Source organism: Cygnus olor, chromosome 10 (genome assembly GCF_009769625.2).
Source record: "Cygnus olor isolate bCygOlo1 chromosome 10, bCygOlo1.pri.v2, whole genome shotgun sequence".
Taxonomy (NCBI): domain Eukaryota; kingdom Metazoa; phylum Chordata; class Aves; order Anseriformes; family Anatidae; genus Cygnus; species Cygnus olor.
In genome coordinates, this window is record NC_049178.1 from 639609 (window position 1) to 657346 (window position 17738).

Below are 17738 nucleotides of genomic sequence, written 5' to 3' on the forward strand. Positions count from 1 at the left end.
ACCAATCAAGAAAAATCCAACTTTCAATTATAGATGCCTGCAGTTATCTAAGCTGTGTTGGTGAAATAGATGAGAACTGTGGAAATCTCCTACAGTCTCAGTGGAGATTTTGCTTTGTAGAGGTGTTTCCTGTGGAATTTATCTTAGTGAGGAGTTTAGAAGTCCTTTACGTGCATATGTGCACTGAAATGATTTTGACGGTCTTATGTATGCACCAAGAAACTGGAGAAATTAGATATTTGGGAATGGAAATTGGTGGTCTTCCTGGCAATATTGGATCTAAAAGTGCTAAATCCTTTAATAAATAAATCTTGAGTCAGACTGGAATGTCTTGGCTTGATCTTAAAGGTGATATTATGAGGGACTTCTAGCTGTTGACTAGCCTCAAAGATAATTATCTGCACATTCCAATCTCGTTCTGCCATCAGCAGTGCTTGAGGACTAAATGAAGCAAATGCTTTTACACTAGAAGTATATTATATTTAGACTATCCTCTTTCCCAAACATTTCAAGTAATATTTGCATATGAAGAATAAAATAACTAAATAACTATATAGCTTGCTTTTTAAAGTCCTGTATACGTAACACAGGAGTCATAATTCTAACAGTCCTAGGCAGTTTTCTAACTATGGCTTTGCATGTTGTAAGCACAACAGTTATATTCTTGGTGTTTCTACTTTCATTATGCTGTGGAAGACAGTAAGTTTTACTTTCCTTAATATTTTGGAGGTGAGATCTCTTAAAACATGTCAATATGTCATTGAGGTTTTTGCTTATAATACAGATCAGATGCTCGAGAAGTTTCATTTACTGTGAGATGTACTGGAGCTAATGGACTGAATAGTCCATCTGGAACAGTAAGTATAATTTAATCATTAAAGAATCATGTTTCAGTATCAGGAGCCTTGGAATAGGTTGAAATGTTCTTCTGCTTTAAAAAAACTGCTTACTTAATTCATAGTGAGTGCATAATGGCTCAGTTACTACATGATACTTTTGAGATATTTTTTTTTAGATTTGCAAGTTTTACCTGCACAGGTAAAATACAAATTTGATTCTTTAAAGAACTTAACTAGTGTACAGCAGCAATTACTGTGGTAAAGTTTGTTTGTGGGACAAAGGCTTGTACAAAGTTGCAAAAAATGAATGCATTGGTTTATAATGTTCTATGTAAATATGCATGTTCATAAATGCACTCTAATATCGTTTTAATGTATCATGGCTCATGGAATTGTGTTCCTTGGATAAAGGCTCTAGATCTTGAAAAATACAATGATGTATTTGATATATATCAAATGTACAATGTGGTATGGACAGTCATCTCTGTCCTCTGAAACCAAATCTGTCTTGGGATGAGAGTCTTAATAAAAGACGTGTCCTAATGGAACAACCTCACATTGATGAGGATTACTACACAGAATATGAACTGTGGCAAGGGGTCGTAGTTTACATGAAAGGTTAAGCAGATCCAAAATGCAGTTCCCATTGATCTAGTTTACATACATCAAGGTCAGTTTAAGCTTCCCTACTGTAGGTTTTGTAAGTCCTGTGACTTAGCTTGTCTTTTTAATGACGATATATTTTGCCTGGAAACAGAGTGAATAATACCAGCTTGCTTATGTGCACGTTTTCTGTTTATAGTCTCCTGCTTTTTGCCTCATGTGGTGTAAACGGCTTGAGAGAATAAGAAGGAAAACAAACATTCAGTTGAGGAACAAAAGTCAGCTCATGTTAATCACAGATCTTGTCACTACTTTTCTTTTTTCATCTGATAAAAAAAAAATATCTTATTGTTCTCATCAAAATCTGCCTAATATATTTTGCCTAAAAAAAAAAAAAGTATTTATAGCTGTATAAAACTTAGGATTTTATATAAACTTCCATTGCTGGGTTATCTAAATAATGTTCATACAAAAGTAATTAACAGTAGTAAAATCTTTATGAAATTTCATAGGACTATTATTATCATTGCCCAGGTCAGGTCAAGAGTGCAGTTTCTCTTACTTTTCATATTTGAAACTGACTATTACTTTATCCATAGCGAAACTTTCTTTGTACCTGTAAATAAAATTCTTGTATCTAGTGAGACTGCCTTTCACAAGGGTTCCTGTTAATATAATGCGATTTAAGAAGCATGAAAGTTCTATATAGACAGCTGTTATTCTTCAATATTTCTTCAGTATCTATTCTAATAGAAGTCAAAAACTTGTAATCATTAAATGAGAAAAGCTGCCTTAGTCCAGTTGTTGTGCCTACAAAGAGGCTGAGCAATAACTAGGAGATAATAGTTGGGAAATAAATCACCTTCTGCAGGGAAGATTTGTTAGACTATTTCAGCTACCACATCTTTGGGCTGAGAAGATAAAAAGGGAAAGACCATAAGTACCATTTAGTTGAGTGACTACTGAGCAGAATTTGGAACTCCAAGAGTAATAAGGAGAAAATTTCTAGTATGACCTAGGCCAGCAGGTTGGGAAGATGAATTGGAAGAGTTAGTTCAGCAAATTCTGTGAGCTTGCTCGAGGCAGCTCAGTGATACTTACTCCCTCAAAAGCCAGAAGGGTCTAGAATGGACTTTTTACTATTATTTCCTAGTACGTGGTGGATTATTAAATTGGCAAGATGAATAGGGGTGGAACTATGATAATCTTCCCGTTCTCCCCTTTTATTCAGTCTAGCAAAACAGAATCTACCGGTCAGCAGAAATGCATTGCCAAATGTGTGTTTTGCTGGTGTATCATTAACGGCATGAGGGAAAACAAATGGAAAGGCTTACTGCTAGAACTTTGACTTACAGCATTTGCATCTTTATACCTGGGCCAATGTCTCACAAACTGATATGGCAGGATTTAAATCTTTGCTTTCTCTGTAGGTGATACAATACTTTGTGCCAGCTTTTTCTTCATCTGGGTATGTTCATGAAACCTTGTTTTGGTTCAGTGATAGTCTGTGAAAGCTTTCCAGTAAGCCAGAAACGAGCAAGTTCTGTGATTCAACATCTTTGTCGTTTCCAATAATTTTATTTATTGTTAGCTACTGCCGTCTTTAATAAACAGATGGAGATGAACTCTTTTCAGGAGCTAGCATGAAGTAAAACCATTGTTATAAAGGCCCTTTGCTTTTCCTTCCTTTCTTCAGATAATGATCGATGAGAAGTTTGCAGTTTCTAAAGGACAGTATTCCTTGGGCTACCTTCCTGCCCTTGCCAGTGTTCTCTCCCCGACCTGATTTTCTTCTCCCTTCTGTGTAATCATAGAGAGCCATTTCTACATAGTTTAATTTCTGCATGCTGTGTGTGTGTAATTCTGCACATTCTGTCTCTCTGCAGTGTTGTAATTCTGCAGTGTTGCATGCTGTGTGTGCATGTGTAAGGATCTGCTCAGTTGCTGCATGGCTTCTTCCGGAGCTGGAGTGCCTGTAGCATCGCAAAGGCGCCCGTGGGGTCTGTTACTTCCTTCATGGCTTCTGCTGGCTGCTGGCAGCCCTGCTCTGGGAACCAACAGGCTGTGCGACCACTTTCACATCTGGCTCCCTTTTTGCACAAGTAATGTTTCCTGAGGCTGTTGATGAATTCAGTTCAGCATCCTGCTCCTCTGGCACTGCTCCTTCCTCCCATGGAGAACTCTCTAGGGTGTTGATAGAGGGAAGGCCACAGTGACCCAAAGCTGATTTATCCAGTAAGCTTGTTACTGTGTATTAGGTGCGAGGGTAGGGTCATGAACAAGGAGCTCCCATTTGGGTAAGACTTCTATTTAGCGCTCTGAAAATCTGACATGCTCATTGTGAACTGCCATCATGGAGGGGAATTCCTTCTGACAAATTCTGGGTTGATATTTTTGCTCTGTCATGTGATCATTCCTAGCTTATCATGTGTTAATAATGGAGTCCAGTTACCAGACATTTTCTTGTCTGCTGCAGGCTTCCTCACATTGTCCTGTCGTCTATCCTATCCTGGACAGAATCATAAGCACTTCAGTTTTGATCCTATTGACTAGTCTCTTCCTGAGCTGACCCTCCAGAGCAGTTTTGATTTTATGTTTGTTTGTTTTCTACTTTTTTTTTCTATTTTTTTCTTCTAGAAAGATTACTTTCTATGGAACCTTTTTCCCTGCCAACAGAGAAAAGTACCTGAAATGAGATACAACAGATATATATTTAGGTCTTAGGTGCAATGTATTTGACATATAGAGACAGAACCCATACTGGTAAATTTGTGTTGATAATGTGCATATCGTGACTAAAATAATTAAATTAGTGAATCGTTTGTAATCCTGTTCCATGAATTCTTCTGTACTTCTCCCATGGCTGTAGATAAATTTGAATGAGGATGTAACTAAACTACCAATTACTATACCTTTATTATAAGTATTAATTTTTTTCTTGATAGGAGTGATTTGCAAATAGGTGTGCCAGAGAGAGAACTTGGCTCTTTAATGTATAGCTATCCCATGACTTTGCTTAAAGTTATTTATGTAGGGAATATTGCATTATATACAATAGCAATCACTTTATTTTAGGTTTAAAGCATGTAGCATATCCAAGTCACTGTGACCTTTGTAGGTGTGCCAAGCCTATAAAATATTGCATAAATAAGTTTATAGTAAAAATGCCATAGAATTAAGTAAACAGGAAAAGATTATCTGCATTAAAAGAAGAGTGCAGATACAGCTTGCTTGGGCATTTAGTGCTCACATGAACTCTATGTTAAATGTCACTGTACTAAAGATGGTATCAAATTTCCTTGGTACAGAAGCTATACGCTGTTACCAAGTGCACAATCTTTTTATTTCTCTTGCTGCATATTAATGTTACTTATCTTGTACTAGAAGTGGATAGGAAACCTTATTTTCTGAGATTTCTCATGTGAAATTATCCAAGCGTTTTCATACTATAACATTTTCACTTTAACTCTTGCATGCTTTCTTACAATATGTAACCATGCTGTAGTGTGTGGAGAAACTCTTACGTACATAAACTGTGTGTTTGCAGTAAGACTTTACACATGCCATGTGAATCCCTGCTGCCTTTGGAAATGCTCTAAGGGAGAAGCATTTCTAACTAATAATATATTGGGATTATGGATTAAAAGCATGGGGGAAGTAGCTTTGTGCAGTGTAACCTAACAAGTGTGTTAAGAATCAACTTTTGGCAAGAAAACTTCCAATTTGCCCTCTCCCCCTGAAGTTGACCTGGTGGATGAAATAGTAGATGTGTGTATGATTCTAGGCATGCCTTCTCCAAAGATCAACATTTGTACACACTTCAGTCACCTTTTATACGCAGTGCTATTGACATTAACCAGAGAGGCCAGTCTGACAGCGCTGTACTTTAACACCAGCTAAAGAGTTGCTCTGCTCTACTTGCATGCTTTATCTAAAAAGACTCAACGCTGAAATCACACAGCGTAATTGTTTTCAGTCTGTAAGAGTTCTCTTCCACATACAATATCCTGTTGGACAACTGAGTGTCCATATTGAACATACGTTCAATAGCTAATTCAATTACCTATATATATATATATAATACTTCTGGAAACACTATGTTGAGCTCTGTAATTTTTCAATATATAACATCTGAATCTGTTCATTTGCACAACTATAAAGCACCATTAATGCGACTTTTGTAATTAGGGTCACATGGTATCAAACAAGTGTAAGTTTGAGCAGAACTGAAGCCACCAGCCATTTGAAACAGATTTGCTGAAATGAAGCTTGGTGAGAGAGAAGAAACTAACTAGATATGGCCATGAAATATGAATATGAGCCAGCAGTGTGCCCTGGCAGCCAGGAGGGCCAACCATATCCTGGGGTGCATCAGGCACGGCATTGCTAGTTGGTTGAGGGAAGCGATTGTCCCACTCTACTCTGCGCTGGTGCAGCCTCACCTCGAGTACTGTGTGCAGTTCTGGGCACTACAGTACAAAAAGGATGTGAAACTATTGGAGAGTGTCCAGAAGAGGGTTACAAAGATGGTGAAGGGCCTAGAGGGGAAGATGTATGAGGAGCAGCTGAGGTCAATAGGCCTGTTCAGCCTGGAAGAGAGGAGGCTGAGGGGAGGCCTCATTGTGGCCTACAACTTCCTCACAAGGGGGAGTGGAGGGGCAGGCACTGATCTGTTCTCTTTAGTGACCAGCGATAGGACCCAAGGGAATGGTGTCAAGCTGTGACAGGGGAGGTTGAGGCTGGATATCAGGAAGAGGCTCTTCACTGAGAGGGTTGTCGTGCACTGGAACAGGCTCCCCAGGGACGCAGTCACTGCACCAAGCCTGTTGGAGTTTAAGAAGCATTTGGCCTGTGCTCTTAGTCATATGTTCTGAATTTTTGGGTAGACCTGTGTGGAGTTGTATTCGATGATCCTTATGGGTCCCTTCCAATTCGGGATATTCTATGATACTATTTTTCAAATCAAAAGAAAAAAAAATAAAAAGATGCTCCTGTTTTTGTACGAAGTGGAGTTGCACAATTGCTCAGGTGCCTGGTCTTGTTTCCATTACAGCGCATGTCTGGATGACTTCTAGAGTTGAATGAGGCCGATGGTGAGTTAGGCCTTGTCAGCGTGAAGTTTACCTTGGACAAAGAACATTTTTTGACTGATTCATGCAGCACTTTGGATACTGTATCTTTATTGACATGGTGTGGGGTTTACTTCTAATTATATAGCGTAGCAAAATCAGAATGTTATAGTAACTACTCCAGCATATAATTGTATTTTGCTGCTAATGGAGAAGCTCTCATTTGGGGTAAATTGTTCCAGCTGCATCTGCAAGGGGTATCCTGCAACTTTGCCCATCCTTTTTCAATTCTGCAGGAGGTCACATTCACATTTTGCTGCTGTGGTTGCACTTGAAGAAACATAACACTAGAGAACAAAGATTAAATCAAATGAAAATGATGGTATAAATAACATTAATTTAAACAATATATATGCAATTATATGTATATACAAATCTCTTTGCTTTTGGTTATTTTTTTTTTATATTTGGCTCTTATAATTGATTATTATTATATTTAGCTGATTATTACAAATATTTTCAAAAGATTTTAAGTATGTTTTTTAATTATAGGTGAAATCATTATCTTAATCGGAAGACCAGATAATGAATCCAAGAAATATGTTGTTATCCTACATGGTCCTTGTGAACAACTGAGGTTTAGAATAAAAAATGATGGAAATTCTTACTGGCAGTATCAAGAAAGTTAATCATTTCAGTACATTTCCTAGAACTGTCTTGCAGAATCTCACATTAACATAGTAAAGACTGCTACGCTATTAATCTTTTTAATTAGGATATGTATTTCTTTTAATCTAGGGGAATCCACTTAATTCTAGAATATTTTATGCAGGGGTGGAAATATATCTCTATCATAATTCTGCACTGATACCAGTGAACATGACTGGTAGCCACCATGGGACTGCCAGTAAAGAAAAACTATGGGAACTAAGGTACCTTCTTCCCCTGACTGTGGTCCCTACCAAGTCTAGGTGAGAAATTTGTCCTGTATCTATACTGTCTCTTCCTTATCTTAGAAAACTAAGCCTCATATATTGTTAACATAAGACTTAGCAAAAGGATTAAAGTATTTTAAATGCTATTTTATGTAGTAATCTCAGTAAGGTTCTGATTTCAAATATGGCAGCATGGCATCCCACTTGATAATTTTGCTATTCTGTTCCTATGGAGATGGCAAAGCATTTAATGAGGGTTGCTTTTTCAGCACGTCTGGTAATTTGTCATACTCCCACTGCATTGGGCTCTACTTATGATAAAAACAAAACAAAAAAACAGGAAATGAAAATGAACTATTATCCTAAATTTTATAAAACTTGTACTTACTTCCTGTCAAATCCTTCATCAAAATGTTTATTTTAAAGTGTATACACATTCATGAGTATGATTTCTTTCTTCTTTTCTGTCAATATCCAAAATTGTGAGACTCCAATATGTGACTTATTTCTTGATTTGAAAGAAAAAGTTCAGGAACATCAGTCTCCCTAACTATATTGTTTTTGTTAGACCTGTTTTCTGGGTTTAAAAACTGTGATAGAAGAAGTCTGAGGTGAGGAATTTCACTATGGATAGCAAATGGGAAGAGAAGAAAGCAGAAGGGAGCATGATAGAGAACTTATTTCCATGTCTTGCAAAACTCAGTGTGACACTTAACTATGTCTGTTCCCTTTTGTGAAAAGCACCTTTGTAATGAAACTAGTTAGACTGTTGTACACTGGAGAAATTCCCATTAGGAACGCAAAGAAACAAGGTATTTTCAAACCACGTAGCAGGGTAAGACCAGTAAGTCCACATGACTTGTGTTGGATCTGTGTGTCTGTAATTGAGTTGGCCATGAGATAGAGAGGTTCTGAGCAGGATGGCTGGCATGCATCCTTCATTATGTGAAGCACTGGCAAGCCATTCGTGCAAAAAGTTGAAGTCCGCTGCCTGAGTCAGAAGAGCTGGTATGTGGCTACTTGTGCGTACAAATCCAGGTTTTCCCACATCACTGTGACTGTGTTACCTATGTCCTTTTAGTCCAGTGACAGAATAATTTCGTATGAAAGCCACATAGAGAAACTTTAAGGAATCTAATCTAATCTCTCCTTTTTTTTTTTTTTTTCAATCTGATGCTTAATCATGAAGAGGAAAAAATTATTAATCTTCACAGAACTAGAGATAACTGAAGTTTATATAGTGGGTAACTTAGAGGAAAAAAAAAGCATAAAGCATTTTCTTAGCAAATGGAAAAAGGAAGGACCTTTGAAAACAACTTTTTTTTTTTTTTTCCCATGAATTTTTATTATAAAAATGGAACTCACATAAATTCATACTGGATGAATTCGTTACACTTTTTTTTTTTCTAATTATCCATAATAGTATTGTTGTTGCATTAAAGAAAAGTGATGAAGCTAGAACTAAATAGTAGGAGATACGAATGTGAATTTTACTCTGTAAAATTAATAAATAATCAATGTGTGCTAACATGAGGTTAGGTTTCAAATTAAAGTAGGCATCCAGATTTGTATAGCTACTGATACGTGAACAAGTCAGTAAGGGAAATCCCAAACTCTTGTATTTATAACTAATATCATTGTTAAAATGAAGTGCCCACCTTTTGAAGGTCCTAATGCTGACAATACTAACCTTGATTGCTGCTGAGCTGACAGCTTTTTGTCATTCTGCAGAAATACACTATACTTGAACTGAGAAAACACGCAGTTGTCCCTCCCCCTCCTTATTCCCACAAACTGGAACAGTATTATGTTAGCATGAGTTGTGCTGAGCTGAATCCAATCTGGAATTAAGAATGCTCCAGGGCATTTTTAATAAACTGTCATTCATTTGAACTCTAATTTTCTTTAATTTACAGAATCTGGTAATGCAGATGTATACTTCAGCCACGTTAATTTCTTTTTCTTTTCTTATCTTGGTGTGAAAGTGATGTGTGTACTGATGCGACTTGAAGATGTGAAACTGCAGAAGAAGTAGCAAGTGTTCATTTAAAATAGACTCAAAATTAAGAAGGAATTGTAATAGTTTGGTTTGGTGGTTTTCTGCCATTCTGAAATGTAAACAAATTCTGGTACTGATTTTATTAAAACCCTTGAAGTGCTGATGTCAGGCTTTCTGAAAGTAAAATGGCTTTTATTTGAAAGTGAAAAGGATAAAAAGAAGCCATTGTTTTGCACAAATAATAATAATAATAATAATAAAATCCCTACAATTATATTCAGGGCATAGAGCATTCAATAGCGAAGAACTTTGTATTCATCGAGGCTCTCACAGTAAACTCTTTTAAAACATGAATTCTTATTCGTTCTTAAGCTGATATCTAAAATGAAAAGGTTTGTGCCCAGAAGCAGTTAAACTACCAGATACGGTGGGGAAAAATGAGCAGGCTCTCAGGCCGGCTGGCTGAGGAGCAGACCAATGGGAAGTCAGAGGTGTTCCTGCCAGCTGCCTGAAAAGTGTCGCTGCAAGGCAGAGATGGATGCTGCGGGAGGGCACCACCAGCAGGGCCCGCCCGGGGACGGCAACGCCTGAAGGTCTTGGAGATGCTGCGTGCATCCGGAACACAGTGCTGATCCTCAGCAATTAAGCTGAGATGCTTTCTGTACTTCCATATAAATAAACGTTACAAGGAGGCCTGTGTGTTAATTTAGGTAGAACAGATGCCTTAATTTTGAAGGAAAAGGCCTGGATGAGGCAATACAGGTACCAAATATAATAATCTATACAGTTTATCTTGATCCTTCAGACAACGTTGAGAAAAGTATGTTAATATGTGAAACTAATGCATCAACAGGGGACTCGGTTCAATATCTGGACAGTGGAGAAACCAAAACAAGCAGAAAAAACAAGTCTGGAGGCAGGATGGTACCAGCATTTTGGAGAGGAAAGGACTCATGGGTGCACAGAATTTTGTAGATGCAGTACAACTAAATTCACTAGAAAGAAGCATTTTGCCGTAGGTCAGAAAATTTTACCATTGTAGTACTGGATTCATCTCTGTTCCTCCAAGTTGCATGAGGAGATAGTAAATCAATGTTCACCCTTAATATTTTCTGCTATCATTTTAATTCTAGTATCAAAGAAGAAAATATGTGCTTGCATTAAGAATTTGGTTTGTTTTACACTGCCTTTTTTTTCCAACTAGACTTTTATATCTAGATAAAACTACCATCAATGTTTATTTATCCATTGTGATATGTGCTACAGCTATATAATTATATGAAGATGATTGTGTGTACTACATCGGCACTCACATATTGTGATTTCATAATAAAATACCTGATTAAAGAAAAAATTGAAAAATCATTTTCTTCTACAAATGTCTGCCATTTCAATTCTGCTCTAGATTTTGGTGAGACAGCTAACTAAATAAACACATCTCAGAACTTGGGTCATATTTAAAAACTGGAGGAAGAACTAGCTGGCAAATACTGTGTTGAAAGTGTAAATGGAAGTATAACTTTCAAGTCTTCATGTATTAATGATTTGTGGTTTGAAAAAGTTTTCGTATTTAAATTTTTAAAGTTTTTTTTTCTTTCAAATTTTGATCTCTTTTCTCTGGTAATGTATAAGTATGTTATTAGTATACATTAACAAACCCACAGTTTTGTTTTTCTGAAGTCTTTAATTTCCATAAATATTTTAAAATACAGCTGGTGTGACATATCAGAAATTAGGTGAGCATTCAGTCAGTCAACAGGTTAAATAATAAACTCAGCTGAAGCTGAATCTGTAGGAAAAGGAGGGCAGTTGTACTAAAGATATGGAACTGGTACTGTTCTGCCATTTTACACTCGCATCTCCAAGTGTAGAGTGACTTGGTGTTTAAAGGCACTCTCTTGAAGCAAGAGGCTGTATGAGTGACTGACTTTGCAGTCTTGAATCCTCACTACTGTTTCTGTTAATGTATGCTACCCAAAATTAACTATCAGCCTGGAGCAGCAGATAAGCAGTTATAAGTTCAGCAGAAACTGTGTGTTTTAAAAACCACAAAGATAAGACTATTAGTAGTTGAGACTTCTTCTTGGAGACAGCACAGATTTGTGTTCTTGTACTAAAATAGGAAATGAAGTATCAGTTGTTGTATATTAGAAATTGGGTATATTTTTAAGAAATTTCTATCTCCCGCTTTTTATTATTGCTATTATTATTATTATTTTCCCATGTTTTTCCCCTTTTTCCCAAGTGTGAATTGAGCTTTAATACAAGTTGTTAGGCACTGAAGGGTATCAGATGTGTCCTAGTATTCCATTGATCTTTTTACAGTGTTTGTAAAGATGCAGATGCAGCTTGTGTAGAAGGGATAAGCAATTTGTGTATCATATTCAAACAGGGTGCGTGTCCTGCTCATTATAATCTCTCATTTCATGAAGATGATACTATTAATTTTGCTTTGTTGAACTTGTTATATGGGAGGCAAGCAAAGCCATGAGTGTTCAGCTTGAAACAAAAATAAGTGGTTTATAGACACTGATTGCATGTTAGTAGATCTTAGATAACAACAACAAACAACAATTAAGCATTGGCTTGGGGGAAAACATCTTACTTTCCCTGTAGACACATTGATTATATGACCACAGCTGAGTTTTGTTAGACTTTTCAGTACACTAGCAGAAATGAACACTTTACAAGGACTTGTATAACATGAACAACTGGATATGTTCCAGTTTTCTTCCTCTCTCCTATTTCTTTTTATTTAGATGTTCTTCCTGAAGTGTTGGCTAATTTATAAAATGTTAATATTTGGGCAAAGGAGGTTAAAAAAAAAAGAAAATACAGGAAATACAGTATTCATTATTTAAATCACAGTACCTTATACAAGTAAATGAAATCTGTTGTTTATTTGCAGCTCTTCAAGTAAACTATCATTTGAACATTTGTTAAGAGTAGTGGGAAAGTGTACTAAAGTGTCCTGTTTACCAGAAACTATTTGTCCCCCATTGGTTCTGTGATTCATCCCACAAGTGATTTTTCTGCTTCTAGACAGGTGACATATGTAGTCATCTCTGCTCTCCAGTTTGTTCTTCAAATAATTTAATAAAGCATAGCAAACACTTTTTTACTTCTAAATATTTTTTTCTGAAAACAGGAAGTTTTTCTGAATTCCTGCAAGTAATTTACCCTAAATCCAGTTGATGTTTACCAATGCTAAAGAAACAGTGGGATCACGCGACTTTCCTGTATTCCACACTTCAGAGATTCTCATAGTTGTCATGAGAAAAGTAACTTGGTTGTTATTAGAGCAATAACAGACATTTAAAGTTCAGAACCAGGGAATAGTTTGGGTTAGAAGGGACCACTGGAGGTGACGCAGTCTAAATGTCTTCTCAAAGCAGGGATAACTTCAAAGTGTGATCAGATTCTCTAGGTTTCATTCAGTCAAGATTTGGAGAGTCTACAGCTTCCATAGGCAACCTGTTCCAGCGCAGAAGGGTGTGCATTTTCTGATGAAAAACATGTGGATGACCACGCTACATTTTTATATTAAAGTACATATCTATTATCTGCATGTAAAATTTCTGAAAGTAGTATTGTGATGGGTTACCAACACCCTGAATTATAAAAATATAAATGGTGCAGAAAATATTTGTAAATTGTTTCTCTATGTGGCAGTGTTCCAGGTTAAATAAATTTCTGGCAATCTGTATTTGTTCTGGTTTGTATAAATGTTACTTATTACTAGATGGAAATGTTATTATTATTATTATTATTATTTAACTTTGGTTGTTAGTTTCTAAAATAGGAATGGATTTCAACAGCCTTTTAATTAAAATAATTCCTTTTGTGTGTGGATTTTTTTTCTTCTGTATTTACATAGATTTAAGATTTACTCATTAAGCTTAATATAGAGCTTAAAAAGTTCTCCTTCTTTTAGGTAGAAGAACTGATGAATGCATTGGAAAAGACTAGACAAGAATTAGATTCTACCAAAGCCCGTCTTGCCTCAACACAGCAGTCTTTGGCTGAGAAGGAAGCACATCTGGCTAACCTAAGAATAGAGAGGAGAAAACAGCTTGAAGAAATTCTAGAAATGAAGTAAGTACATTGATTTCTCTATTTCTAGATAATTTTTTTCTCAAGAGTTTTTTTTTCAGCTTTCTTTTTTTTCGTCTATATATAAGGTCTTTCAATAGTTGTAGGACCTAAATTCCTTTTAAAATATAAAAAGCAAGAGTGTTAATTTTAAAAGTCATTTCATTACTTAACAATTGATATGAGAATGTTTTTGAAAGCTGTCATTTGTTACATGTAAGTAAAATATCAATGTAGTGTAACTTCCATGAAAAAGAGAGGATTTAAGGCCCTGTCCTTCAGTGACAATTGTGTGTTGGAGTTCCTGTTAGTGTCAAATGCAAAGAGAGAGGTTTATAAACTTTGTGAATGGTGCAAAGTTTATTGAATTTAGTGGGTTAAAAACAACAACAGATACAAATACAGATCTGTGTTCACATTATTACCATATATGTGTACAGAACTGGCAAATGAAGATAGACCTGTAATTAAATCTAACTTTCTACACATGATAAAGGAAAATATCTGTAATTACAGCATATTAAGAGTCTAAAATGTCTTTAAAAATGGCATTTGCCAAAAAGGGCTGATGCTATTATGACTTGTCTAGGTTGGTAAGTGTATAATTAATGTTCAACAAATAAAATCCTCAGTTATAATTTCAAAACTATTTTATTGCGAGATAAAAAGAAAAATAAAACCATTTAAGACGTATTTAGCTTTAGCTAAGTTGTTGTAGTTATCCTTACATTTTAAAGGAAGGTACATAATCAGAAAAATAGTGCTGTAAACAATACGAAGTGGCAAATGGCCACATATGCTTACTACAGTTTTATAAAAGTAGATTTTAATAATGGCTGCTGCGTAACATAGGTGAAGAAACACTGTGATGTAACCATGAATGTTCCCAGTAAAATTAGAAAAAACTTCTGCTTTTGACTTTAATGAGGTGTATATCTATACAGAAAATTGGAAATGCATATGAATTGCAGTATTATGTGATGTATTGAATTTATATGCTTTTTTAAAATATGTAAATATTGATTCACCTACAATAACCTAGATGTTCAGAACAACCATTTTTCATGTAGTCATTTATTTTCTGTGTAGTGCCTTGGTCTGTTTCTTTGAGAACAAAACTATATATATAAAGTCACACAGCAAAATATTACTGAACAGAGAGCACAAATACACAAATTCACATAATCATTTTTACTTCCTGTATATTTTAGGATAATTTATTAATTGGCAGCATTGACCATAACGTTTATTTATCATTTTAGTATTTAATACTGAGTGATTACAGTTCTTGGCTGCTAGCTTCCAGTTAAATAGGCATGCAGTGTGTGTTTAAGAACATTCATGATGATTTCCTATGCTTATATTATGTTCAAGTTCCAAACATAACTCTGCATTCTAGGCCCATCTGGCTGACATTGCCAAGATCCATTTTAATTTACTGGCTGCAATTGGTTGTCAGTTTTAGGTAATTTCTTCGGTTGTCATTACATGTCCCTATATAAATTCAGTTATTTAAGGAAGTTTAGAATAAAAGTGGATAGCAGCTTGATCTTATTCATTGTCTGGTTTTGTCTTTTTGAACTGGGAACTACATAAGTACTCTAAAGGAAAGTTAGTTGGATGGAAGGAGATAAACATCAAGTTCCTCTTATCTTGATGCGAATATGTGAAAACATGAGTTTTACTCTAAAGAATTTCTAAGTGTTAAAGTTTGGAGAAAGATTTGCATGTGTATTGTACTTTCTAAATATAAGATTCCCCCCCAAATGTCTATAAAAATATTACTATTTTAGTTCTGGAGGAAACGTTTTTCTTATGGTTGTATTTTTTTTTTTGCACGGTGTATGCATAACTCATACTGACATTAATGGAAGTTATGCATTCATGTTAACAGCAAAATGCACCATGTGTTCAAATCCATCATGTTACCTAATTGTCTTAATGCTTTATGCTCGTTCTACCTCCAAGCAAAATAAAATCAATGAGCTTATATCATAATAACTGATTGTTTTTTAAAAAAAAATCTGTTGTGTAATATGTCAAAAGCCATTTTGATGCTTAAAAAAAAAGGTTTGTCATCAACAGAAATGTTTTAGTTGGCCTGAAATTAAAAATTGGTTGTTAGAAATATATATATGTAAACTACTCTTTCCAAGATGTTTTTGTTTTCTGAGTGTCTACAAGAAGGAACAGAGCCTACTGAGAACTTCCTTTTCTAGGAAAGCCTATTCATTTTGTAATACAAAGAGCTGGACGGTAGAAACTTGTAATCTGTTATGAGGTGGGTTTTTTCTTTTTTCAGATGTTTCAGAAGTCCCATATTTGTTGAACATGCTTTCATGACTACAGAGCATCCAAAATGCTTTCATATAGAGTGTCCTTTCCTGTATGGTGGATCCTTACAAAACTCTGAAACCCGCCCGCAACAAAATTAGATAGCTGTATGGATGGATGAGTATTTTTATATAAAAATACTTACTTATGGAATGTGGATCTTACTATATGGAATAGGTAATCTTTTTAGAAATAGTGAAAATTGTTTTCCCTTTGAAAGATAATAAAGTTTGACCTGGAGAGCCAATAGTCATAGAAGGAAGTTTAATGCCATGTGAAAGAGAAGACGTAAAAGTTATCATCACCTTTTTTGTTAAGTTCAACTTTTAAATTATATGCATTTCATCTTCTAGCTGCAAACACTGAAATTAAAATAAAAATCCCCAACTTTGTTACAAAAACTTGGGGTTTTCTTGGTTAAAAATCCCTTAAATTCACTTTCTACACTTTAATTAGCAATGTTTAAATTGAAGATTTAGAAAAAAAAGACATCTTTGTGGTTTTGCATTCAATGACCCTTCAGTAACTTAGTTACATGTGACAAAAAAGGCACACTTAGCAGCAATCTCCAAAGCTTAATCTCCATATATTTGCAAAAAACTGAACTTCATGTTTTGTCTTGAAGACCAGTGAATTCTTAATTTTTGAGCTCCGACTGTAATTACTGAGCATTTCTTTTAACAGTCAACTTAGTACACTGAAGTTTTCAGAGCAACCTGAATGAAATTCTTGCCAAGAGTCTCAAAGGTGGGGTAATTTCCTTGCCTTTGATGAAGTTCATGCTGTCACCTGTGAGTATTGCTAAACCAGTTTTGCTGGAAGCAACTTTGCCCTGAAATTCACTACGAATTTTCAGAAGAAAAAAACATATATTCCCTATTGTGGAATAAATCCGATTACTTCAAATGCAGCATTAAAGATCTCCTAATAAAATAACCAGCTACTAGTCCTTTAATTCAATAACAAAAATAGAATGTTGCTGTGCTGTCAAAAAAAAAGGTTTATTTTTTAAATTAGATTTTGCAGTAAATTTTCTTATAGTGTCAGTATAAAATTAAACATTTCTTTGTTTAAGAATGTTCACCATTTTTTTCACTGAAAATAATAAATGAATATTGCTGATCTCTGTTTTTTTCGTATGTTTACTTCATTCATTTAACAGCACCTGTGTATAGTCAAGGACGAAATATTTGTGGGAAGAAGAGGATAACATGTTTTTTCCACCATGCATTCAGTCCTACCAGCTGCCACTTTTTGCAGAAGTGCTGAATCCAAACTGCACTTTTACCTCCTGGGCTGGTTGTTCAGCTGACCTGCCAAAAAAGGACTGGGCAGTGCCATTTGCCACTAGGTGCCAGTCTTGGGTGCAAGACTGTACTCTGGGTCGCTTTGGTTTAAGGAACTGGGTAGGAGCAGCTGCACAGAGCAAGTAGGAAACTTGCTGCAGGGAAGTCAATCAAAGCAAGATTGTCTGTAGTGTTGTCTGACTGGTCCCTTCCTCCCTTTTAGTGCAGGAAATTGTACCATGGATGCATAAAAATAGCTTCAAGTGGGCTTTCTGCAGACATCACAGGGATGAAGAGGGACATTGAATGAATTCTGGAAGTCAGGGATCACAGCCTAAGGGGAAGACTGTGATATGCAAAACTAGATAGTCATAGTTCGTAAGGAAGTAAAAATATTTTATGGAATATTAGTGGCAGAAGTATATGGAAGTTTACCGTTCATCTGGTTTTCCCCAGGCATCCTCCCACCTTTCCATCTATAAATTTTACCCAAAGTAGAAGGTGGCGATTTCAAATCTGTGTAGTAGCACAGCAGGAGCTGCAGCTCTTGCGTGTTCATAGAACGTAGACATGCTTCCAGC

General features: G+C 35.7%; 1 protein-coding gene across 16 annotated transcripts in view; it reads left to right on the forward strand.

Moving 5' to 3' along the window:
* Positions 1 to 17738, forward strand: part of ERC2 (ELKS/RAB6-interacting/CAST family member 2) — a 511348-nt gene that overhangs the window by 271603 nt on the left and 222007 nt on the right. For all 16 annotated transcript variants that reach the window (XR_005822988.1, XR_005822990.1, XR_005822989.1 and 13 more), the window contains one exon: positions 13380 to 13540. Coding sequence is in view for 12 of the 16 variants with exons in the window: in XM_040568867.1 (XP_040424801.1) it covers positions 13380 to 13540 (161 nt within the window). In the remaining 4 variants the exon portion in view is untranslated. The remainder of the gene's footprint in view (positions 1 to 13379; positions 13541 to 17738) is intronic.